A 25762-nucleotide genomic window follows, 5' to 3' on the forward strand; every position below is an offset into this window, starting at 1 on the left:
ACAGTGTATGTAATAAAATTCGCAATCCTAAACCATTTTTTGCAATAAAATATTTAATGAAACTCCAGAGCAGCAGTTAAAGGTTCACAATACGCAATTAAGATTTGCAATGTAATAAATGCCTAACGAAGAATATTACATTGCGACATGCAAATTTTTATTCGCAAATTTGTTCTCTTTGCAAACTTTTAAACAATACCATTTTATAATTCTTTTATTGCACTGGTTTGTTCAATGATCATACTATTCTGTGATGCCTAAAAGTTTCCTATGTTTGCTGCTAGTAATGTCCTGGCTGCTCTCCAGAGTTAGAACAAGTGTGGCCTTTTCCAGTTTGTTACATGAAGCTTAGAGATGATGCCTGAGCAGAGATAACTGTGCTTCGTAGTTACTGAACATTACAGGCAATAATAGCTGAAGCTTTGAAAGTATTACTAATTAAGTATAATTACAATATTATCATTGGCTAATAAAGGTCACGGTAATACATTTAAACAGTTTTTCAGAATCATGCATTAGTTTGTTAATGAAATGGTAGAGGGCTCAAGTGGAATAACTGATGTTATGCATTTTATTTGCAGTAATGAAGCATATTGTAAGACAAATATTTGGTTTAGGCACATTTATCAAAAATTGGAAAAATTGCAACTACTTGTATCTAAGTCTTTTTCTTTCCATGACTTTTATCACGCATTTTCCATGCATTTTCAAGTGGGGAAAAATGTATTTTCTACTTACGTAAATCCTGAAGATACACTTCCCACTGACTTCTATGGCATCTGGATAGGATTTAGGTGGTTTCATTTTCACTTGATATTTTTCACGCTCTGTAAATGGTGGTTCTGTGCCAATTACGGCAAGTCTGCTGTTTTGACAGAGATTATTTTACGATTGTTGCCCTTATTATTGTTAAAGAGATCATTAAACATGCATGTAAAATACCCAAGAAAGTCACATTTTCACATATATTCTCTCTAAGTTGAAATCAACCTGATAAATTATTGAAAGGATTTGTGTAGATCCTGATATTTCACAGACAAGAAAATAAGTTAATGGGGTCCAGCATGTTCTATGTAATATGGGGCCACATTTTTGAATGTATCATAATTCACCAATAAGTCTATGAAAGTTGGGATCGATTCTTCCACCATTTATGGTTGTGTGACTTTCCTTCTGCAAAAAGCAGCAATACAGTCTTGGTTGATCGGATTGTGCTGACTTGGGATCAATTGTCTCGAGAGACTAGAGGCAAATTCAATAATCGCATTTATGCACCAGTGCATGGAGAGTTTTAAACAAAGTGCTAAACTGATGTTAGTTGAGGCAGAGTAAAAATATACATTACATGAAACTATGAAATTATGAAAATTTAGACCTCATTCCATGTGCTTCAAAAAACTAATCTGGTTTTAAAAAAAAAACCAACAACCCCTTGAACCTGATTTATGATTGAAAAAAAAATAATAATTAAGAAATAGCTATAGTTACAGCTTGGTAAAACTTTTCAGGACAGTCCCACATTGTGAGATATTTGGTGGATCTGGGATCTGTGGGAGCATGGTATAATTTGTACTTTTGACAATTCCAATGTTGGGATTTGGGAGATATGTAGTAACAAAATAATTGTCTAAATCAGGAGCAGCTGCTGAGTAGTGCTGTTTACCTATAGAGAAGTAATGAGGTTCAGCGCCACTCTACAAAGCCGTCTCTGAACAGCGACCATATTTACACAGGTAGCAGGTTTGATAAAATGTGTTGGTTCATTAAAAATGTCCCTGACCATCAGGATTTATAAAATAGGAGACATATCTAACTGCTGGGATTTTATACAGCAGCCCCATAGGGTGACAGTATGGCTTTAAGTTCCATTATGAACGAAACACCCTCTATACATCATTAGCTTTAAGAGGGGCAAATCAAATTTCAGTGAAAGGGGGGGGGCTGAAGAGCTTTCCGTGGTAACAGAATGTGCCAGTTAGACGTTTCCTTTTCTAAACTTTAAAACGTTTATTAGAGGGTGCTTGTTCTGCAATCTGTAATTACTTTCAGGTATAAAGAGGTTGTGAAAGTGGGTCGATTGTTTGACGTGATTTGTTGTCCAGTATCTAGAAATGCAAGACCAATCAACAGTTCTAGTGTATCTGCAAATAATACCGGTAGTACTCTTCTCTTTGCTGCTTCTTAAAGAGATATGAAAACAAAGCATGAGGATAGCACACTTAGGGGCAGATTTATCAAAGGTCGAGGTGATTTTTCGAATTAAAAAACGTTGAATTTCGAAGTAATTTTTGGGTAATTCGACCATCGAATAGGCCAAATTCGACTTTGATTCAAAAATTCAAACACTCGAAAATCGAAGTACTGTCTCTTTAAAAAACTTTGACAATTCGCCAGCTTAAACCTGCCAAATGGGAGACCTCCTAGAACCTATCTGAGGCTTTTGGGCAAGTTTTGAGAAGTCGAAGGTTTTTTTTGAAAAAGTGTAACAAAATTACCTGCACGGCGGGGTCGCCCGCCGCTCCACCGGCCTCTCAAAGGTACAGGCGCGCTGGCGTAATTGCGCCAGCGCGCATTGGTGCGAAAATGTGCACGTTTTGGCGCGAACTTGGACAGTATTTAAGGCCCATTCTGACCCTCAGTCAGTGCCCGTGATAGGATCTTGCTCCTTGTGGTTCCTGAAGCCTTGTGCTATCTGTTTGCCTGTATTCTGTATTCTGTATCCTTTATTCTGATTATCCGGTTTGACCCCTGCCTGTTTCCTGACGATTCTCCATCCTGTATCCTGACCTGTGCCTGAATCTCGACCACTCTCCTGCTTGAACCCTTCTGATTGATTAATCTGGTTTTGACCCTTGCCTGCCTGACTACGATTCTGATATCCGCCTGCCTTGACCCAGCCTGTCTGACCATCCGCCAGTCTAATCCTTTTGTACCGTGACCTTCGGCCCAAAAGACTCTGCTAACAGCCGTGCCCCTTTGCCAGCCAGAACATCTCGCCTTGCACCCCTCGTTAAGTCCAGGTGGCACCCAAGTAAGCTGAGGGCTCCTCCTGAAGCCCAACGGTGGTCACACTACTGGTGAAGCCGAGCCGAGACAAGGGTACTTGGCACTTGTTCTGGTATTGGGTGCCGGCCGTGACAGAAGGGTTAAAATAGTTTTATCGTACTATTTTACTTCGATCGTACTTCGATCAAATACGGCCGTTTTCGCTGGAAAAAATAGTTAGACTATCGAAGTAGTCAAAAATGTATTTAATGAAAAGCACTCACATATCAGCAATTGGCACAGTCATTGGCCCTACGCGTTTCGACCACAGTAGTGGTCTTCATCAGGGGTAAAATCCATAAAGTACAAAAAAAGAGATAAAAAGGCAGGCCTTTTTTTTATACTTTATGGATTTTTCCCCTGATGAAGACCACTCCTGTGGTCGAAACGCGTAGGGCCAATCACTGTGCCTATTGCTGATATGTGAGTGTTTTTGATTAAATACATTTTTGACTTTTTATCATTGAGTGTGCTTTCCTCATGCTTTGTATTTGGATTTATGTATAAGGAGGCTTCAATTGGGTGGTCTCCCTGGGATTAACACCTCAGCACTAATTAGGGTGTGTGCCCTCCAAATTATAGTCCTTCTTAACCATAGTTCCCCAGATAAAAGCACAATGGGAGTTGTAGTCCTACAACATTTATGGTTAAGAAACACGACTCTAGTTCGTTTGCTACAGAAATACAACCAGGTTTTTTTTTTATATGGAGACATAATTAAGAAGATGTTTTATATATAGAAATAGCTTTAGGGTTATGATTGTGTTGAAGCAATAAATCCAAAGCAGATGTGCAACCAAATTGCTACAAGGGTCTCTACGCCAAAGCCTTGATTCACATGTCCCAGCTTTGCAAATTGCCACTGCTTGGAGAAAGACGCTGAGTTGTGTTGAACATGCTTCGGTATAAATGATACACATAAAACAAATGCCTAGACTTGCTTTTTGGATTTAAATTGCCTTATTCCGGTCAACAGGGCCAGCAAAGTTCTCTCTCCCCCCAGTGGCCATTTATAAGTAGTGCAATCAAATGTTCTCTATCACAGTCAAAGGAAGTTAGCATATATCTTTGCACCCAACACATTTTTCAACTCAGTGAATCAGTCATATTGTAAATAACTACTGTTGTGTTTAATTATTAGGAATAACATATGAAGTAGCAGTTTATTTTTCAGTACTGTACCATAGGTGTAGCACACATACTGTATGATGATACTTGCAAAGACAGTAAGAAATGGGGAGTATGACCTGTTAGAGATTATGCCTGGGCCTGAACTAGGGGTGGGCAGATTCGGCTTCGGACTTGGAAGCATCTATGCCAAGGATTTGTAGCTGTAGAAACAACAAAATAATTTACCAAGATTTTAGCAGATGATGAAGGTAACAGGGAAGTACCACTCAGATACACCGATCCTATTGAATTCCCAAGTGTTACACTCCTGTCCCAGCCAATTTTTATTACCAGTCAAATATAGCAGTGATACACTGTGGGTAGCTATCCATTGAGTAGAACATATACTGTATGAGTGAAGGAATTTTAGTTTTTCAACCTCAGTAATATTTCTAGGCTACTACTATATTTCTATATCTCCTCTTCAGTCTCTGCCACAGTCTCTGATAACCCTCTTCACATCCAGAAAGGATTTTATGGCAACCAGAGACGTTTTCCTAATATAAATACACCTATTATATCTGAGATTTGAGGGGGGGGGGGTTTTTTACATTTTTTCTTACAGAATAAAACTTTACACCTAATATTATTATAGGACACTAAACACCCCATCACCATCAAGTTTCTTTTTACTTCTTTATTTATTTCAGCCCTGCAACCAACTTGTAGGCTGGTAAAATGAAACTGCATAGAAATGTGTACACCCCTCCCACATAAAGCATGAAAGACATGTCATGCTTGTAAAAGCTTATAGTCACTGAATGTAATTTCAATTTTTTATGTGCATTTTAGCATTACCTGTAATCAATGTCCATTGAACGCTGTTTTTTCCCTCAGTGAAAAAACAGCGTTCAACGGACATTGATTACAGGTAATGCTAAAATGCACATAAAATATAAAACAAGTTAGGGACCACCATTCGGGGTTTACCTTGACGTGGTATGGTGGCTTATCAATTTTATGATCATAACTTTGTAACAAAATAACCCCTGTTTTGGGTACATATGCAATAGCATTTATTATACTTATATATACTTTAAAGCCTTTAGAGTGCTCCCACAACCCCCCTGTTTTGATATTGTATGTATATATATATATATATATATATATATATATATATATATATATATATATATATATATATATATATACACAAATACAAGAGTCCTCTGCACTCAACCCATTATCAATATATTTAAGACAGCGACATTTTGTGCATACTGCTACTAAAAAATGCCTTACCCTTTAAACAAAACAGGGGATTGTTTGTCCATATATTGCAATATATTTAAGCTGGCCAACTACGTCAAAGTCATCCCATATCTGGCCAGTCCTATGCTCAATTTTATCTGATTCATTAAGAATTCTGTTGCTTCATTATACATTTTACAAAGGGACTTGGTTTTACCTGCAACTTAACTTGCTGCTTTCAAAGTAAACCTCCATACTTGGCTGCCCTTTTATTAGACACCAGTGGGATCACCTGACTATAGCTGGGAAGGGTGGGAGCTACAACATGGAGCTGGTCACTGCTCCTGTATAAACTATAACAAACAAGGGAAAGTTGTGCTCACCACTATTTTTTAAAACCATTAGGCGGGGGTGCAATGAGGCTGTGACCACAAAATACATATAGTGAAATACAAGAGTCCTCTGCACTCAACCCATTATCAATATATTTAAGACAGCGACATTTTGTGCATACTGCTACTAAAAAATGCCTTACCCTTTAAACAAAACAGAGATTGTTTGTCCATATATTGCAATATATTTAAGCTGGCCAACTACGTCAAAGTCATCCCATATCTGGCCAGTCCTATGCTCAATTTTATCTGATTCATTAAGAATTCTGTTGACTTTGACGTAGTTGGCGTCGCTGTCTTAAATATATTGATAATGGGTTGAGTGCAGAGGACTCTTGTATTTGACTATATGTATTTTGTGGTCACAGCCTCATTGCACCCCCGCCTAATGGTTTTAAAAAATAGTGGTGAGCACAACTTTCCCTTGTTTGTTATATATATATATATATATATATATATATATATATATATATATATATAAATAATTTACAGGCAGACAGTTATTGACAATACCAAAAGTATCAAGCATACTTTGGTAAATTATGTATAAAATATAAATATCACTACTGTACTCACAAACATTACAGTACTCTGTCATCTACAAAAATCTTTTTCACTATATAACTATTAAGTAGTTATTATTCGGGAAAGTCATACCTGCGTTTTGCTCTCTTATATATATGTATATAAATAGCACAGAACTGTGGCTTCATATTCTTATTGTATGGCAGCTTTGTCTTTTACCCCACCCTCCAGTTGTCTTGTTTTTCATGGGACAGTCCTGTGACACAAATGAAAAGAGACAGAATCAATGAGTTGCTGGAGGTGGTGTTTAAATGGCATAGCTAGGAAGAAAGTGTAGCCAGTCAGCTCCTGAAAGAGTGTAGTACCTTGTCTGTTTACTTCTGTATTGTTTCTGTATTAAAGTCATTCTGTATCTATTGCCAAGGGTTTAAATGGCTATAAATTAAGGAATGTTGTTAAAAGACCTGTACAGTATTCTGTATCTGAACACATTATTAAAGAAATATAAAAAAAACTAATACAAATAAAATTGTCCCTGCAAAATAGTTATAATCTTGCAGCTGTTTCAACATATAGTTTTTGTGCACATCAATTCTGCTTCCTACACATATTGATTAAGTAGAAGGCTTATGTCAACAAATCTTATTTGATCCCCCAAACAGTTCCAGAAGAACATAAAAAAAGCTCCTTGCCACCCACTGCTTGACTTCAAAACACCCAGCTATTTTCCCCCCCTGGATATTAACTGGATATTAGCGTTGAGACTCATCTGTATAGGTTGGTGGGGGGGGGGGGCAATGTTTAAGTGCAGTTCCAGGTCATTGAAGGCACTTTGCACAATTACAATTTGATTTTTTAATTTTGGTTTGTTAACTGTGTAGCATTTGGTCCTGGATTTCAAGAACTAAAGTTTTAAGCAAAGAGGTTCACCCACATTTTTCACATGGTACAGTTTAGCTAGAATGTAATTACTTTCTAAGAAATACCGTCCTTTTATATTGAGATGAAATCTCATTGAATTACATCATGATTAGGACAATGGGATTCACTGTGATTAGAAAAAAAACATATTTTTCTACAGATTTCCCTCTTCCCTACAATGTTTCTCTGAGATAAAGAAAGTTCTTTTCATCTAACAGAATCTAGCACAATCCTAGGTTACTGTGACAAAGTGAGTAACAGTAATAGAAATAGCACATTTTTACTAACTATTTGTTTAATTAGCAGGCGGAAGTCACAACTATATTCGTATGAACGCCTTCCATTACATTAGCCAGAAGTCATAACAATATTAGTATTAATTCCTTCCATTTCATTATGGTTTATTAAAGCTGGAGGTAACATGAAAAAAATCTTCCCACACCAATGGAAAATAGTGACTACATGTACAGTCTTCTTGCACCTTTATGTGCAGTATAAAAATGTACAAACAAATTAAGCGAAGATAAAAATGACCAAATCAGAAGAAATCCACTGGTGAAAATTTTATATAGAACCAGCGTCGACTGGAATTGGTTTGGACCCATCAGGTCTGCAACATCAGGGCCCCAGACCCCCCTCCTCCACCCCATGGGCCCCAGGTGCAAATCCCGCTCTGTCCCCATCTCCCCGCCCCTATGAGTACCTTCTTCAATGCGCATTATTTCTTGCGTGAGGTGAATCAGGACTGAGTGATGGCTCTGTCAGCCACAGGGAGCAGGTCTGGGCCAATGTAGCCCACTGTGTTTTTTCCTGGCGTCCAACTGTTCTAGTCCAACCCTGTACAGAACAGGAGGACAACAAAAAAAACCCACGATTTTATAACATAATGTAGCCTCAGAAAAAGAGATATTTATGAATTTAAATTGATTTTGTATCTCTATAGAAAGAGCACATTCTGGAAATTGGGCAAATAGCAAATCATGGCCTTTTTTATTTGTCCTTTTTACTTTTCAAAAAGAGTTCCACTAACTAAATAAATCATATATTATCATGTTGCAATGGCAAATTTGTATTTGTTTAAAAAAAACTTTACAAAATGCATTGTGTGCTTGCGTTGGGTACGGTTTTGCTTTTATGAGTGGGAATTGATTTTTTTCCCTTTTGTCACTGTTCCATCTATAAGTGGTCAAACTAGAATTATAGAATTATACAATTTTAGCATCTATTTTTGTTAATAGAACAGCCTTTATATAATGCTTTATTTAAGGGCTTATTGACTAGTATTAGAAACAATTTATGTGATGTAATATGTGTAGAAATGTTTTTATGGTAAGTCTAAATAATGTCCAGTTCAGGACAAATAATGTTCTTGCCTTTTTCATTTTGCAGTAATTTACTTCAGTGTTTCTAAAGAATTATTTCCCATTTTTTTCTTACAGTCACCTAACGTCCATACTTATCCCGATATGGAAGCTGTCCCTCTCCTACTCAACAGTGTAAAGGCGGAGCCTCCCGAGGACTTGTTATCCACCGATCATTTTCAAACACAGACTGAACCAGTGGACCTTTCAATAAACAAAGCAAGAACGTCACCGAGAGGTGTTTCCTCATCTCCAGTTTCTATTACAACCTCAGCAGCATCACCTTCTTCTAATTCTTCATCTAGCCGTCCAGCATCATCTCCAACAGTGATAACACCTGTACCTTCTTCGGCATCTGTGCCAACAGTATTAACTCCTGGACCTCTTGTGGCATCAGCATCTAGTATTGGAGGTCAACAATTTTTGCACATTATTCACCCTGTTCCTCCTGCAAGTCCCCTGAACTTACAGTCCAACAAACTTAGTCATGTACACCGTATCCCAGTTGTGGTACAGTCAGTCCCTGTAGTTTATACAGCTGTGAGATCACCGGGGAATATGAATTCTACTATTGTGGTACCTCTACTGGAAGATGGAAGAGGTCACCTAAAAGGTAAAAAAAATACATAATACTAAACCTGTATATAATCACCACCAAAAACTGGAGAATGAACAGGGTAGTTTGTGTCAGTACATATTATGGCATATAAATATGGTATTTTAACTTAGGTATAGGTCTGGACATAGCCCTGTCATAATAACTAATCTTCATGTTAACAAACAAATATACCAGGAGTAATGCTCAACCCTAAGTCACACATTCGTGTTTATCATGTCCACTAAGAATGTTCTTTAAAAAGAAACAGAGGATTGTTAATGCAGTCCTATATAAAAGCATGGGCTATAAGTAAATAAAATGTGTTTGCACATGAAACTGGGATGTCATATTATTAGAGAAGACATGTCCATGTCAAAAATAGGCAACGGTAAAATGGAGTTTGCAGTAATTTGTGGTATTAGACATTATGCTGGTAACTGTATTTCAACTTTGGTGCTACTGCACCCACAGTGATCTTATTATTTTTTGTTATCCGCTCCAATATACATCAGTATTTTTCAAGGGCAGGATATTTGCCATATTCCGAGCTGTACTTCATCAACAGCTCAGGGAATTTGTGTAACAATAAAATGACATTCACAATTTACTTTTATGGAAACACAGAAATTCGGTTACTTTTATTCTTTTTCTGAAATAAGTATTAATTGTATGTTTGTGAAATATAGATATTATAGAAGCAACTTACATAAAGTATTCAGCTCACAAATATAGCTGGGAAAACTATGATGGAGATCTGTTGGTCAAGAAGTTTGTCATAGAGTGCCAACAGCATTGTACATAGAATAAACAGATGAGAAAAACACATGTCGTACAGGTTATGTGTTGAGAGGTACTGAGGTAATCTTTACAGGGCTTCTGAGTTGAAGAATTCTGTTACAGATTCATCTTGAAAAAATACTTAAAAGGACACATTTTAGTTTTTATGCAAGGTCCTTGGGCTTTCTGGGTAGTTCCACAGACACTGTAAATGGAACACACTTATACTGACATGAATTAATTGAGGATAACTTGAAAATTGTAGAGGTGCCAGAGGGAGATCTAAAAAGAACTTCATAAATGAGTGATAATATAAGAATATTTATTCAAGAAGCTTTGAGACTTCATTTGACTTGCAGAGCAGGATGTAGAATCAGAGCAAAAAGTAAGCTGTATGATCCTGATACAGAAGAAGAAATCAGGGCAGGAGCCTCTGTAGGGAATTCATATACAAATACATACAGATTAAAATAAAAGCCCTTTCAATTACAAATTTAGATCATTATCAGTTTATCTAGTCTACCAAAGAGGTGCCGAGCAGAGTACAATATGGAAGGCATTAATGGGAGGATATACAATCACTACTAATGTTATCTCAATAGAATATATGGAAGTCCAGTGATGACCACAATTGGCCAGCCACATGAAGATCTGCTTATTTGTTGACCTTGCCAAACAAGTGGATCTTTCGTTGATATGGCAACCATGAGCTGTGCAAATATGGGTTAATCTGATCATTTGGTCCTTAGGCTAATGACAGGATCTTATAGAAGGTTAATACAGGCTATCGGGAGAGGACCACATTAAAAAGCCTTTGAGGTTCTTGCCCCAAAGAGAAAATAAAATCTACCCAATTCATATCTGGATCATTTTCTGCCAGATATTGGTCAGGTAGGCCCATTGAAAGGCCCAGTACTGGGCCAATAATAGTAATTCCACACTGAGCCAGAAGATTTTATTGGCTAGTGTATGGCCCACCTTAAAGGAGACATAAAGGATAAATGAAAAAAACACTCATTTTGTAGGCAATTATAAGTAATATATGGTGTTGTTTTTACATGGGGCTAAAATGAATATTATCTTTAAAAATAGCCCCTTTATTGGAGCTCCCTATAGATGTTCACTGATCCCTGTCTGTATTTCAAATGAGGGGTAGGTGTGTCCTATTGGTCCCTGCCAGAAGCACAGTAGGAGGGGGACAGCCAATCACAGCCCTGCAGACACACAGACAAACTTCCGTTCTCTGTCAGGTCCTGCTAGCTGCTAATTGGTTCCTGTCCTACAGTACAGTGAGCTGAGAGCTGCCGGCTCCCCTGCACAGCCTGGGAATTCAGGGAGCATGAAGTGGAAGAGAAGGATTATTAGGGGTTTTGCAGAAATATTCATTAAATCAGCCTAAAACACTACTTTTTTAAGCACAATTCTTCTATATCTAATTGAGTTTAATGCACTGGCACATTATTTTTTACACAAAATGTCTCCTTTAACAATGGGGAAAGTTAAAACCGCTCTCTCTAGTTAAAGTAACATTGATCATAGCTTGATTGAAATAATTTTGTGCAGCTGGTCAAATTTCAAAACCATGGAAAATGGCAGTGAATTAATTTTACAGAAATACAGGGAATGTCCTTAGAGATAAGTGGCAATTGGTATCTATGGTTCACCCTAAATGCCCCCAGAAACCTGCTAGCTTAGACACAGTGACCTGTATGATGACAGATAAATAGCATTACACATTTCTGCCAAAATGATGCCCCTAAATGACCCAGATCATCGATGTGCCTATTTTAACTTCACCACAATAAGCCTAAACTTTTTTTTATAATATAGATCTCTTCCTGACATGTTGTAATGGCACATGTTTAGAAATTATAACAATATGGAAGAGTTACTGTTCGAGTGTGGGTATTGCAGGCATGTAACTGTGCTGTGCAGAGCTGTCATTATTCCATAGAAATCCAAGCTGCCTGTTCCCTTCCATTCAGCAACATGCTGTTATATTCAGCTCAGATGAAAATGGCAATGCCATGAAGCATGTTTGTGGAATGACTGACAAAAGGAGCACAGGGATCCTAATTGCCACCTTGGAACGTTTAGAAACAATGACACCCATCTGTAACTCTGTTATTATACCAAACAATTAATTTTACTTTTACTGAAAACATGAAGCTAAATCTTTTAAATGCCTGATGTGCCTAACTGCACATTATTGCCACGCACAGAACAATGGTAAGCACAGTTGGATAAAATAAAAATACAGGTAATAGAGAACAAAATGTTTTTTTTTTGTTTTATTCTGTCTTTATTCAGTAGCTTTAATTGCAACTGTTAGTGAGCAGGACTGTCTCAGGTATTTGTTTTTTTCACCATTTATATACGGCAAAAACAAAAAAATTGCAGGCATCAGGTACTATTATCAGTGCTCTTTTATTTAATGAAGACGGTGAAGGTATACAAAGTTATGTGAACCCTTTTGATGGAAATCCGTTATCCAAAGAGCTCTGAATTACCAGAAGGCCATCTCTCATAGGGGTATATTTATCAAAGAGTGAAGTTAATAGTGAAGTTCCGCCACTAGAGTGAAATTCCGCCACTCTCCATTCATTTCTATGGGATTTTTATAGGCGTATTTATCCTTTTTTTCTATAATACTAAAACAGTAGCTTCTATTTGATCTCAATAACATGCATGAATCCCTATTGGTGACAAAAACAATCCTATTTTATTTTATTTATTGTTTAAATGATTTTACAAAGGCATGGTGATCCAAATTACAGAAAGATCACTTATCCAGAAAACTCCCAAGCTTTCTGACAAAGTGAAACGCACATCAGGCGCACATTCTTTTAGATTAATCAGGCGGGGTGTTGGAACACTTGCAAAATTGGCCTCTATGAGGGTACTCGCAGGAGGTGGGGGCTGGTTTTGTGTAGCTTCAACTGCAGAGAAATTCCTGTATGGGCTGAGCAAGTTAGGCACACACCCCTTTAGACCAATTAGGTAGGGTCAGGGCCGGAACTAGGGGTAGGCAGAAGAGGCACCAGCCTAGGGCGCAAAGCTGTGGGGGCGGTGTGCAGGTATTTGTTCACAATTTTGTTGCCTACCCTTAGTCCAGATTCGCTCCTTTCTGCAGATCTCACCTACCCCCTCTCTCTCCACTGTCCGTCCCTCCCTCCCCTGTCTGTCCCTTCCCTGACCGTCCCTCCCCTGTCTGTCCCTCCCCCCCATCTGTCCCTCCTTCCCTCCCTCCCCTGCCCCAAACTGTCCCTCCCCACTTCCCCTTCTTGAACCTATGTTATGGTGTGCGCACGCAAGCGCGGGGGGGGGGGGTTAGCCAACCGGGTTGCCTAGGACACCCGGTTGTCTTGGCCCGGCCCTGGGTAGGGTGTCTGAACTCTTGCAAAAAACTGGCCTTTATGTTACTGTTACCTTGCTACATGGCAGTGTACTGATTGGTGGTGAGGGCTGCCTCTGGGTAGCTGCAACTGCAGAGAATATTTTTATGGGCTAATCAAGTCATATTGGAACGGTTGTGGGTGCTGAAAATGAGTTGTATCTGAACAGTAATTAACCCTCTATGATTAACGCATTAGCTATTGGTAGTTGATTCCATATAGCTTTCCGTCCTGATTTTAGTTTCAACTCTTTAAGTTATGGTTTCTGGACATATACCCTTCTTTTAAGTTAATATTAAAAGTTTATAGGTTAGGTGCAACTATACTCTTGATTAATGCGTATTTCACTTGACCCTGCACACCATAATTTGTTTTTCTCATTGATGGAAGGTGCTCCAAAATTCTCTATTTTTGTGTAGTTGTTTCTGGATAAAAGATTGTATACCCATATATTTCTTTTTATTGAAGTCCTTCTGGATGATAAATCTGTGCTTCATGTTAGCTGGGTCATGTGAGTTGCCAATTTATTATAAAGTGAATAGTGGTGCTCGTTGTAAGGGTGTACACCCTAAACCCACTTTAATTTATATATTGGCATTGGATATCATAGACCGAGGTTGATTAGGAATATCTACACCTTTTATTATATTTATTAGCCACAAAAGCCATTGACATTTTTAATAGCTACCATCATTTGTTGCCAGGTGCACACCAACTATCCATTGACCTTTTGCATATTACATACGTTTGATATCAAATAAGCACCTAATCAGTAACCTATAGCAACCAATCAGTGATCAGCTTGTTTCAGGGTAGAACAGTGATCAGCTTGTTTCAGGTAGAAAAATAAAAGTAAAAATGTGATTGGTTGTCATGGGTTGCTGACAAGTTATAGACTTGACCAATGTTAGTAAATGAGCCTTTTGTGAATTTGCATTGTTTTTCCATGGCATAGGGTGCTATAATCACAGATAATATATCCACAGCTCTCCTGTTTGAGTGATTGAAATATTGTTCTTTTCCCCTTCTTTCCCTTAGCACACATGGATTCTCGAGGGCTCTCACCAAGACTTGTAAAAAGTGACAGTGATGATGACGACCTGCCAAATGTGACCTTAGACAGTGTTAATGAAACAGGATCCACAGCTCTGTCCATTGCAAGGGCAGTACAAGAGTGAGTATCATAAGCCCTGAGTGGTTAATATGAAAAATCTTCTAAAAAAGACATTTGGTGACATCACATCATACATATTTGTCAAAGTGTGTAAAAAACAGCATTGAAATGAACATCTCTGCTTTAACATAGTGTCATGTAGAATATAGTGTAACCCTTTATTGGCACAGTCTATTTAGAAAAAGATAACTATTAACCCTAAAGCTTTTTACCTGTGGCAATCTGACAAACCTGGCCTCTTCACTTAGGGCCGTTGTTTACTCAGATTTTTAGAGATTTTTTATATCCCCTGAACCTGGAAATACGAAAATACTACAGCTAAAACCTGTCAAGGTCACATAGAAGTCAATGGCAGAGGTCCCTTGAACCATTTGAAGATGTTTGTATCCTTCATGATGTTTGAGTTTTTTCGGTGGGTTTCACTTGAAAACTCGATCAATTCAAGCAATTAGAGTTTTTTTTTTAGCTCAAAACTTGATCAATTTGAGTATTTAAGTTTTTCACCCCAAATACACTGATTCAAGTTTTTTACATTTGAGTTTTTTCTTAAAGGAAAACTTATACAATGTAGGTCTCTATGTAAAACCCTGCTTCATGTACGTAAACCATTTTCATAACAATATACTTTTTTTAGTAGTATGTGCCATTGGGTAATCATAAATAGAAAACTGGCATTTTAAAAAATAAGGGGCATCGCTTTGGGATCGTAGGATTCACGGTGCACACAAACATACTAAACAAACCATACTTGTTAGGTCACATGAGCAAATTAACAGACATAGTTCTGGCTTTTGCTTCCACACTTCTTCCTGTTACAGTTAGAGCTGCAGTATTTCTGGTCAGGTGATCTCTGAGGCAGCACACAGACCATCACGAAATGGTGGCCCAAGACAAGAGATGTAAAGGGCCAATATTTACTTAAATATATAATCCAGTTTGATAAAAAATTTTAATATGCCACTTAATTTAATATAAACTATCTGTTGCTCAAGTATTTATTTTGGGGTATAGTTTTCCTTTAAATTATAAACCATTCCACTGAGTTCATTTGAGGTCTAAAAAAGATCACAAAGCTCTTAAACTCTGGGCCCTCTTATGCTCCCAGATGCCCGCTGGGTCTCCAAGCAAGCCTTAGGCCTTTCTCCCAGCCAATCAGATCTCTCCCCTGCCTGTAACCAGGCTGGATAATGTTACAAGCTGAGACAGCAGGAGCAATTTGGCATGGAAGGAATGCAGGCAGAATGGTGGAAGAGTTCTGATACTCTACACTAGTTCCAAAAAAAAAGACAAGTAAAAACGAGTGAAGTGCTGTTTTCTAAATATCATTTCATACCACTTTTCAGTAAAGTTTGAATTTTACCTTGTACCATTGACTTCAGTTGGTTTATGCCTGCTCTGAGGTGATGTAAAATAACATTGTAACTTCCAGAGTTCATCTGGCATAAAATAAAAATACACCAATTAGCTCTTTAGCTCTTGTTATGAATTATTTCTCTGATTTTGATGCATAATTTATGGGTAAGTACAAAACCAGAACTTAAGAAATATGCCAACACGCCTTTATAAATATAAATGCAAGGGTTTTTCCATAATTCTATAGATAGTTACTCATTTCTGTTCAAAACTGTAATGGTTCTATTGAAGGGAAGTTGATCTTCACCTTAAAGAGATACTGACACCTGAAATTAAACTTTTTTTTACATCTATTATAATATTGGCTTTGCAAGCTACTTCTAAGTTTGCCATAAAGTATTTGCATGATGCTTTTACATTACCTGTCTGATCCCCCATGTTCCTGTATGAGTGGGCTGCCATATTTGTGCAGCAGGAGTCCGTTAGCATTAGAAACTGTAACTAACAGGCTGAGATGGGACAGTCAGGTTGGCAAAGTCAGAGTGTCAGGCTTAGGAACTTCAACTAACAATTATATACTAGGGATGCACCGAATCCACTTTTTTGGCCGAACCGAATCCGAACCCTAATTTGCATATGCAATTAGGGGTGGGAAGGGGAAAACATTTTTTACTTCCTTGTTTTCTGACAAAAAGTCACGCAATTTCCCTCCCCGCCCCTAATTTGCATATGCAAATTCGGATTCGGTTCGGCCGGACAGAAGGATTCGGCCGAATCCGAATCCTGCTGAAAAAGGCAGAATCCTGGCCGAATCCCAAACCGAATCCTGGATTCGGTGCATCCCTATTATATACAAAAACAAACCTCTCCGCAACAAATGATCAACATGACCTATAGGTAACATTTAATGTACATTCATATGCTAAAATTAATTTTTTAGTGTCAGTATCACTTTAAAGGGGAAGGAAACCTAGTCGGCGCAAACCCCCCACCCCCCCTCCCGTTTGTTGCCCACCCTCCCTCCCCCCCTGGCCTACCCGTCCTGCTGGGCAAATGCCCCTAACTTGTTACTTACCCTTCTGCGCAGGTCCAGTCCAGGGAGTTCACAGACGACATCTTCTTCCACGCGATCTTCTTCCTGCTTTGAACGGCGCATGCACAGTAGGATCATTTCGCTGGTACGATCTACTGCGCATGCACGTGACTTTTGGCGCATGCGCAGTAGATCCGTACCGGCGAAATGATCCTACTGCGCATGCGCCAAAACGCCGTTCACAGCAGGAAGAAGATCGCGTGGAAGAAGATGTCGTCTGTGAACTCCCTGGACTGGACCTGCGCAGAAGGGTAAGTAACAAGTTTGGGGCATTTGCCCAGCGGGACGGGTAGACCAGGGGGGAGGAGGGAGGGTGGGCAACAAACGGGAGGGGGGGTGGGGGGGTTTGCGCCGACTAGGTTTCCTTCCCCTTTAAGCAAGATGTTCACATTGGTATTCTAGGGCAGTGCCACCCAGCTCCTGCCACACTGTAGGTCAAATGCACTAAATAGGGTGCATTATATTAAAGTGATAAATGCAATCAAAACAGTCTCTTGAGTCACAGAGCAGTTTGGCAGACAAAAAGTATGGAAGGCATTGTGTCTTGAGCTGGACACTTCCAATAAGTGCATTAAGTGCTCTAGCCTTATTGTGAATGAAATGGGGCTTTGTACATCTTGTGGTCCAGATGCATCATTAAACTGGGCTTCACGTGTTTATTCAGTTCTGATCATCAAATAGTATATGGGGAAACTGATTCATTAAAAAGAATATTTATTTAAAAGTAGCAAATTTAGCTTTTGAAGCTTCACCCAATAATTTGACCTGTTGATTATAATAAGGATGCCTGCTTTAATGCAATAAGACTCAATTTATCGTTACTGTAAACGTTGGTCTTTTGAGTGTTAATATGATGTTTCTGGGAAGTCATTACAACTGAATTCAGGTATACTTGTACTAATGCCGCAATAGAAACAAGTGCCATTACACTAAATACTGCAGCAGATGTAAGCTTCAGTCATGGCAACATATCTGCTATATCCAGGTTACAACAGTTCTCTGGCCATCCAATTAAATATTCAGTAAGACATATGGTACTTTATAGTTTGTTCAAATTGTGCCTTAATCACATTAAACTTACTGTAACTTAATATTATGCTTAGATGATGAATGCTGAATTTTGCTTATCTTAGCATCTAACAGACAAATGAATCTCGGCGAATGCTTCATTCATTTGACATAAAATAGATTATATTAAGTAGAAACAGACTGTTGCTGGAGAAAATTCCATACTTCAGCAATAAATATAACGGCCACAACTGTGAATATGTTTGATATGTTTCCAGTAGATGAAAAAGACACATATGCTTAATGTGAGGGTATTATGGAATGTTGCTTGGATATACAACCACTTGAACCCATGAAGTTCCTGATCATGTCTCTTAAATGTAAATCCCCAGGTTTTAGGCTCACTAATTTTCCAACAGCAGAGGAGTGCTTTCTGAGTGTATGTTTTTTCAAAATAATTCTTCTTCAGCACTACAGCCTTATGTATTTATGCTTGCTGTTTTACTTATGAATATGGGATGTTTGGAATCCTGAAAATGGCACAAACTTGCTTGCATACACAAGAGACATAATTTATAATCATCTTGTCTTCAGCATGGCTCATACAATGCTCTCCACCCCATAGGCTTGCACACACTTGTATCAGAGGTTGCGTGTTTCCCTTCAGCAATGACGTGCAGGTAACATGAGTGGCCTATGAGTCAGCACTGACACTCCATGTCACATTTTTTCTGTTTCAGGGTGGAGTGAGACACAAGAGAAATTATTTAAAAAAACACACAAAATAAAGATTTTTTTTTTAACATTTTTCAAATTTCCATATGCATACTGCATCAAATTGCAAACATATTAAGAGAAGAAAGGCAGAAAGGAAAAACAGAAGGAATCGATCAGGGACAACAACAAAGTAAACATTACTGGGGGAATTACAATGACCGTTCAGTATGTAGATTCCAAGGGGTCCGTATGTCCAGAAATGTAGATGAAGTGTCCTCTGTAGGTGCCATCAACTTTTCTACAGTGTAGGTTTGTTTTATTTTGATTAAACGGTGCTGAAACACATGACTGTGCATCTGCTAAATTGGGACAAGATTCCATTTGCCTGCAGAAAAAAAACATGTTTACAGAGAGTATTAACTGCCTTATTAAAGCCGTAAATTAAGAAGCAGATGAAGTGGTGAATCTGGAATGTTGCAATTGAGGAGCTGTTTCAAAAGATCAGTTTTCAGTGTTTCTCCAGAATTCTTTCTATAGGACAAGACCACCAGATACTGTATCTATCAAAGCACCTGATAGATAAAAAGTCTCTTCTATGTTTCCTTTGAGGCGTTACTAAATAAAAGTCAAAAGATAGCAGCACTCCCATCTTGTAAAGATAAAGTCACCTTTATTATTTCATACAGCAACTCCAGCAATGTTTCCAACCATCCAGGTCCTTTCTCAAGCTGACAAGCTGGTTACTAAATAAAGTCAGAACTTATTGTTGTGAAGCTGCCCTAATGACACAAAAATTGACACAAGTAAAGCATGAGATTTTGTAAAGCTACAAAACTGGCAGTTAGGGTAGGTAGATGGGGCCTTGCCTTTTATTAACACCGTCTCCATGGGGCACAGTTATTCAATATTGCGTAGATGCAGTAATTGAATTGTGCATAATCACAAGTCATCTCCATTGTGACGATTCCAAGTTTTCAATCTCGACGTTACACTTAATGGAGTTAAAGAAACATTTTAAATCGGTTACCCACAATTGTGATCAATTGAATAGATGTACTTTATGTGATATTCCATGTATTGTCAAGCCATATAATATAAATAGCCAACCTCAAGACTTAATAAATGTTAATAAATGTCCTCCCCTGTTTTGCATCTCCTAAAATGTCTAATTATATCTCATATACATTAACAGTGGAATCAGCAATAAACATTCCTATAACTTATGTGTTCTGAAAGCTGACAGGGTCACTAATGAAAATATGTATTTTTTTCTGTGATTAATTCATTTGGAGGCTACTAATGTAGAAAACATCATGCCTGGGGAGGCGGGATCAGTAATAAACATGGAGAGTGGGAGTCAGCGGCACAGTCAGAACCAATAGAATGCATAGTGCCCCTAAAATTATGATAGAGGTCCTGCTTTAATTTAAGGATAAGTATACCTTTAAAATAAGTGAATGTAAACTTGATGAGGGTGCTATTTTAAGCACTTTTGCAATGTACATTCATTATGTATATATTTTTTTAATTCCAAGATATTAAAGGATACCTGTACTGTTAACATGAATGAATTTTGTTACAACAGCACAACCTTCTGGTCATTTTCAGAACACTATGACCACCAAGGAGTCAAGGAAGTTGTCAGGAGAAAGAAAAAGGGCTGGTCTGATGTTCTTCTGATTAGGAAAGATCCGAGAAAGGTTTCTAATTTTACATTCACTTATTTTAACGGTTTACTTATCCTTTAAGAAGCGTTACTCCTCAATCACGTGTCAAAGCCTGAAACAGGGCTATCTGTATGCAATGTCATATTGCCTGTAAGGGCATGACCCAAAAAAGACCAAGTTAGAGGACAGGAAGAGGAAGTGCCTATGTGCCTCCTCAATCCTTGAAGAGGTTGCCTTCCACATTGTAAATTAACTCTATAGACTCCCTCCACATTTCTAAAATATAAAATAGCAATTAACCAATTCTTTAGCCAGAAAGAGGCGTACTTACACCACTGACAAACTTAGAAAATTTGGCAATTTATCAAAAACATCAGTGTGATTTTTTTGCCTAATTTCATATTACCAGGTCCATGCTGGTGAACTACCAAAATAGACATACAGCTGTCACGCGAGTGTCTCATCTATGCCAGCCCTTAGATCAGGTGGGGATAACCTCCAGTGATGCTACATTGCCATGCTCATTAACTAAGCAATAAATTATTCTTCTGCAATGCATTTAAGACAAACATTTTGGGTAAAAATAATCAGGCCACTCCAGACCATTATACAGTTATTTGTATGGCAGGACTGTACTCCTAGCTTTATTTCTGTATTTACAATGTGCCAAGCAGATTTTATACTCTACTGAGGAAATGTAGTAAAAGGTGCAAAGTTTGGTGCAGGTCTAGTCACCTATAGCAATCAACTAGCAGCTAGAATTTACTGGTCATCTGCACTTTTTACTGTTACAAAATGTTTTTTTTTATATCAGGTAGCATCTCAATTTCCTAATAGATTAAGAAAATGAAATCATCAAAATAGGTTGTTTTAATGAGATGCAAGATTACATTTACATAATTCATGCAATTAAACCCAATACAGATGTCTCTCTATTGCCTGCACTGGGAACTGTTCCAAGTTTAACCTGTTATATAGCAGATTTAGTATTTAGCATTTTTTATTTCACATGAATAACTGTAAAACATGGGAGTTTGTTTAGCAGAAAATACACATTACATAACAAAGTGGTCAATTTTATCGTCCAGTTTGCTATTTAATGGGGAACTACAAGGAATAAATGATTTTAATTTCATGGAATGAAAAACTTTCTAAAGTTTCAATCAAACATTATGCTCTGTTTCTGACAAAATCAAGTTATTCTTTACTATTCCCCTCTCAGCAATCAGTCTCTGTACATACAGGAGTTGGAGTCTGATTGACAGATAGGTTGAATCCCCTTGTCTAGACAATGTATGAGAGGTAACTGTCAAAATAACCAACCGAGAGGGTAATAAGTGAGGAGTAACTTAATTATTTCCGAAACTGTAAAAATATTTTAAAGTGATTATTGTTTAGAAAGTTTCTTGCAATTTAACACAGAAAATTGCAAATAGTTTGCTGGTGTATTGGTTTATTTTTCAAAACACAAGTGCAAAGTAGTTGTTGCTTTTCCTTAAATGCAGTGGACAGATAAAGGTCAAGCTGACATGAGCAATACTTACACTGCTGGATCATAATTAAGTAAGCTATTCATGGCTAGAGAGGTGGCAAGCAAAATCTCCAGGATCCCCTGCAGTGAATGTTTCACACATGTCTGATGCACCATCAGGAATAAAATGAGTTCAGACAGGGAGTTTGCAGATGTATGCACCAATATGGAGCCAGAATTGGTATATCAGCCAATAGAATTCTATCAGAGTTAGTGCCATTCTCAATGCTGAATATTCTCACACAAACACAAGTGGGTCAGTCAGCAGAGCAGGGCAGAATCAAAGAGACACATGGGGGTGATAACCAGAAAAAAAACCCTGTTCATCACATGTGTTTTGTGATCAGGAAAAATACTGCTTGTAAATGTTTTAACATTTTATATGTAGGTATTCTAAAATACTAAATGTGGTGATGATTAATTAGCATGGTAATGACTCTGATTAAATTATTTAGTAAAAGAAGATTTAAAGCTTCTTCCAGGTCTCATTAAAGAAATGATGTTACTAGATCAGATTGCCCAGTCTGAAATGGGGGATAGAAAGCATTTGCTGCCACCCTCTGGCCACAGAACACATAAAAATGCAGTTTATATTTTTGTTGCCAGTACAGGTATGGAACGTATTATCCAGACCGGGAGTTTTCCGGATAACGGATCTTTTCATAATTTGGATCTTCCTACATTATAGGTGTTATTTATTAAAGGTCGAAGTTTAGAGTTTTTTATTACTCAAATGGGTTCTTATTTAAGAATGGAAAAAACTAGCTTTCGGCAGAAAAAACCTGAGATTGTTCGAATAGTTGAGTTTTTGGGCAAAACCGTCTGAAAAAAAACTCGAACATCATGAGGACTATTTACATCTTCAAATTGTTCAAGGGACCTCTGCCATTGACTTCTACATGACCTCTACAGGTTTTAGGTGGCGCATTTTCAAATTCAAGCTATTTCCGGGGTCGGGTATAATAAATCTTGAAAAATTTAATTTTTTTAACCTGAAAATGTGATTTTTGACCAAACAAACTAGAATTTTTGTGGAAAACACAACTCAAATCTTAATAAATAGCCCCCTGAGTCTAGTAAAAAATCTTTTAAACATTAAATAAACCCAATAGGAATGTTTTGCCTCCAGTAAGGATTAATGTCTTACTTGGAATCAAGTACAAGATAATGGTTTTTTAAAGGGGTGGTTCACCTTTAAGTTAACTTTATGGGGAGTTATTTACTATAACTTGTTTTTTTCTGTTTGGGCATTTTGAGGCAATATTTTGGAGAATTTTGAGATTTATTATACCCCGATGCTGCAAAAAGCCTGAATATAAAAATACAGCATCTCAAACCTGTTGAGGTCCTGTATGTCTATGGGAGATGTCCCTACCCCAATTTGAAAATAGTGTGGCTTGCGCTGGGTTTAACCAAATAATTTGAAAAATTCAGGGATTTCTGAAAATAACCTTAAAAATTAGAGGGATTCGGTTTTAAAATATTTTGATTTTCACATAAACAAGCGAAATCCACATGACAGCAAATACCATGTAGACTCAGATGTGTTGTAATTGGTACAATGGCGTGTTATATCCGAAAATGTATAACATTGAATGAAGAAATACATTAACAAAAACGAATCAAAGTCCAAAAATATCTTTTGATTCCTTTTTTTTGCTAGATTTTATCGAGTCCTTCTGCAATCCGATTTTTTTATGTTATTTTAATGATAAATAAGGTAAAAATCATTGATGTGAGTTTGGTCGAGCTTTCTTTATTTAGAAAAAATGAGAAAAAAAAATCGGATTTTAGTAAATAACCCCCCATGTTATAGAATGGCCAATTCTAAGCAACTTTTCAGTTGGTTGTCGTTATTTATGTTTTATAGTTTTTCAATTATTTGCTTTTTTACAACTTTCAAATGAGTGTCTGTGACCTTGTCTAAAACACAAATGCTCTGCAAATGTATTGTTATTGCTCCATTTTATTTCCCATATTTCTATTAAGGCCTTCTCGTATTCATATTCCAGTTCCTTATTCAAATCAACGTGCAGAAAGTGCAAACTGAAGAGCTGCTGAATAAAAAGCTAAATAACTCAAAAACCACAAATAATAAAAAATGAAAACCAATTGCAAAATGTCTCAGAATATCACTGTCTACATCATACTAAACTTTAACTCAAAGACGATAAAGAAATCATTTCAAAATGTTTTAATTATTTGGATAAAATGGAGTTTACGGGAGACAGCCTTCCTGTAATTCTTCGCTCTCTAGATAATGGGTTTCCGTATATCAGATCCCATACCGGTATAGTAGGTTCATTGTGCTCTCCAGCAAATTACTTGAATATTAAAAAGTTAGTCTTGCATGCAGCATCTAATGTTATTCTCTCAGCATAGACATGATGGAGTTGTTATGTATCTGCCGTGCTTTTTGTTCATATTTTTGTCATATAGAGTATAATAATTCATTGTTAAAAGTGTGCAATAAGTATTATAACATTACATTTATTTTGTATGTATTTAGGTCAGTGTGGTGGTGGCACAAGAGGACAATAAAATTGATACAATGTATTACTTAAAGGCACATATTTCTGTTTTGCAGTTCAGTCTCACCATTCAGTATTGAGAGCACAAGACGTCAGAGGAGGTCAGAATCTCCAGACTCCAGAAGACGGAGAATACACAGGTGTGATTTTGAAGGTTGTAACAAGGTCTACACGAAGAGCTCACACCTGAAGGCGCACAGAAGAACCCATACAGGTATGGCACAGAAAGGAGTTTCTTTTTTTTTTTTTTTTCTGAAAATATTTTATTTGATTTTCATGATATACAAATAATAACAGTATGACAGCAAATTTTATGCAGATGAAAGACAAGTTATAATCAATACAATGGCATAAAATTATTAAAAACTAAATACCATTTAATGAGACTGACAACAACTAACTAAAATTAACTAAGCCAGTGGATGTAAACATATTGAAAGAAATAAAGAAAAATGTCCATTCATTGACTGGAATGTCTGAAAGCACATCTTATAAATTGAGAAACCGTCCTATTTGATCAACTATATTAGAATAACAAGCTTCAAAAAAGGGAGACCAAATCAGTTTAAAAGAGTCAATGGAATTATTTCCTTTGGTTTTGGTTAATAAGGCTTCTTGCCAACTAAGCTGGTTCATAAAAGAAATAACGTCTGTTAACGAAGGGGGTTCTTTTAGTAACCAAGAATTAAATAAAGCTTTCTTGGAGAAAGGAGTTTCTAATGGTTGTTGCTCTTTATGCTTCCCTTCAATATATTCTGCTCAGAAAATCACTTGAATATAAAATACCTCATAACTTCAGCTTCAAGGGAAAATACCACCTGCTAAGTGGGACGTATGTATTTGCAGTAGACAATTTTATAAATGTAAGAATAAATTAGTTAAACACTTGCCACCAGATTATTCCCTGGGAAATGGGACACATTACAGAGTAAAGGAGAATGAAAGGTAGAATCACTTGGGGGAAATACTGTATTTATTACTGTTCTACCTGTCACAGTAGAGAATTTGACATGGCTACATTATGCTTCATATGCTATGGCAAATCTGGTATAACAAGTTCATGTTTTTCAAGGGGAATAATAAAACTACTCATGGTAACCGGAGGGGCATGTGCGTGAGGGGGGGGGGTGTCGGCGGCTGCACGGAGTTGTTTGTGGCTGGGGGGGAGGCTTAAGGCCCTCGGCCCCCCAGTCCGACACTGCAGCCAAGGCAAACATTTATTGAACAACCTCTCACAGGTTCACACGGGCAGGCTGGAGCCAATTGGCTAGGAGCATTCAGTTAAACACACACACTCTGGAGCCTATTTATCA

General features: G+C 37.5%; 1 protein-coding gene across 3 annotated transcripts in view; it reads left to right on the forward strand.

The window, feature by feature from the left end:
• klf12.L (Kruppel-like factor 12 L homeolog) overlaps nt 1–25762 on the forward strand; it is a 129635-nt gene that overhangs the window by 90897 nt on the left and 12976 nt on the right. For all 3 annotated transcript variants that reach the window (XM_018247285.2, XM_041582450.1, XM_018247283.2), the window contains 3 exons: nt 8684–9218; nt 14414–14549; nt 24506–24663. In XM_018247285.2, coding sequence (XP_018102774.1) covers nt 8684–9218; nt 14414–14549; nt 24506–24663 — 829 coding nt within the window. The remainder of the gene's footprint in view (nt 1–8683; nt 9219–14413; nt 14550–24505; nt 24664–25762) is intronic.

This window comes from Xenopus laevis, chromosome 2L (genome assembly GCF_017654675.1).
Source record: "Xenopus laevis strain J_2021 chromosome 2L, Xenopus_laevis_v10.1, whole genome shotgun sequence".
Taxonomy (NCBI): Eukaryota; Metazoa; Chordata; class Amphibia; order Anura; family Pipidae; genus Xenopus; species Xenopus laevis.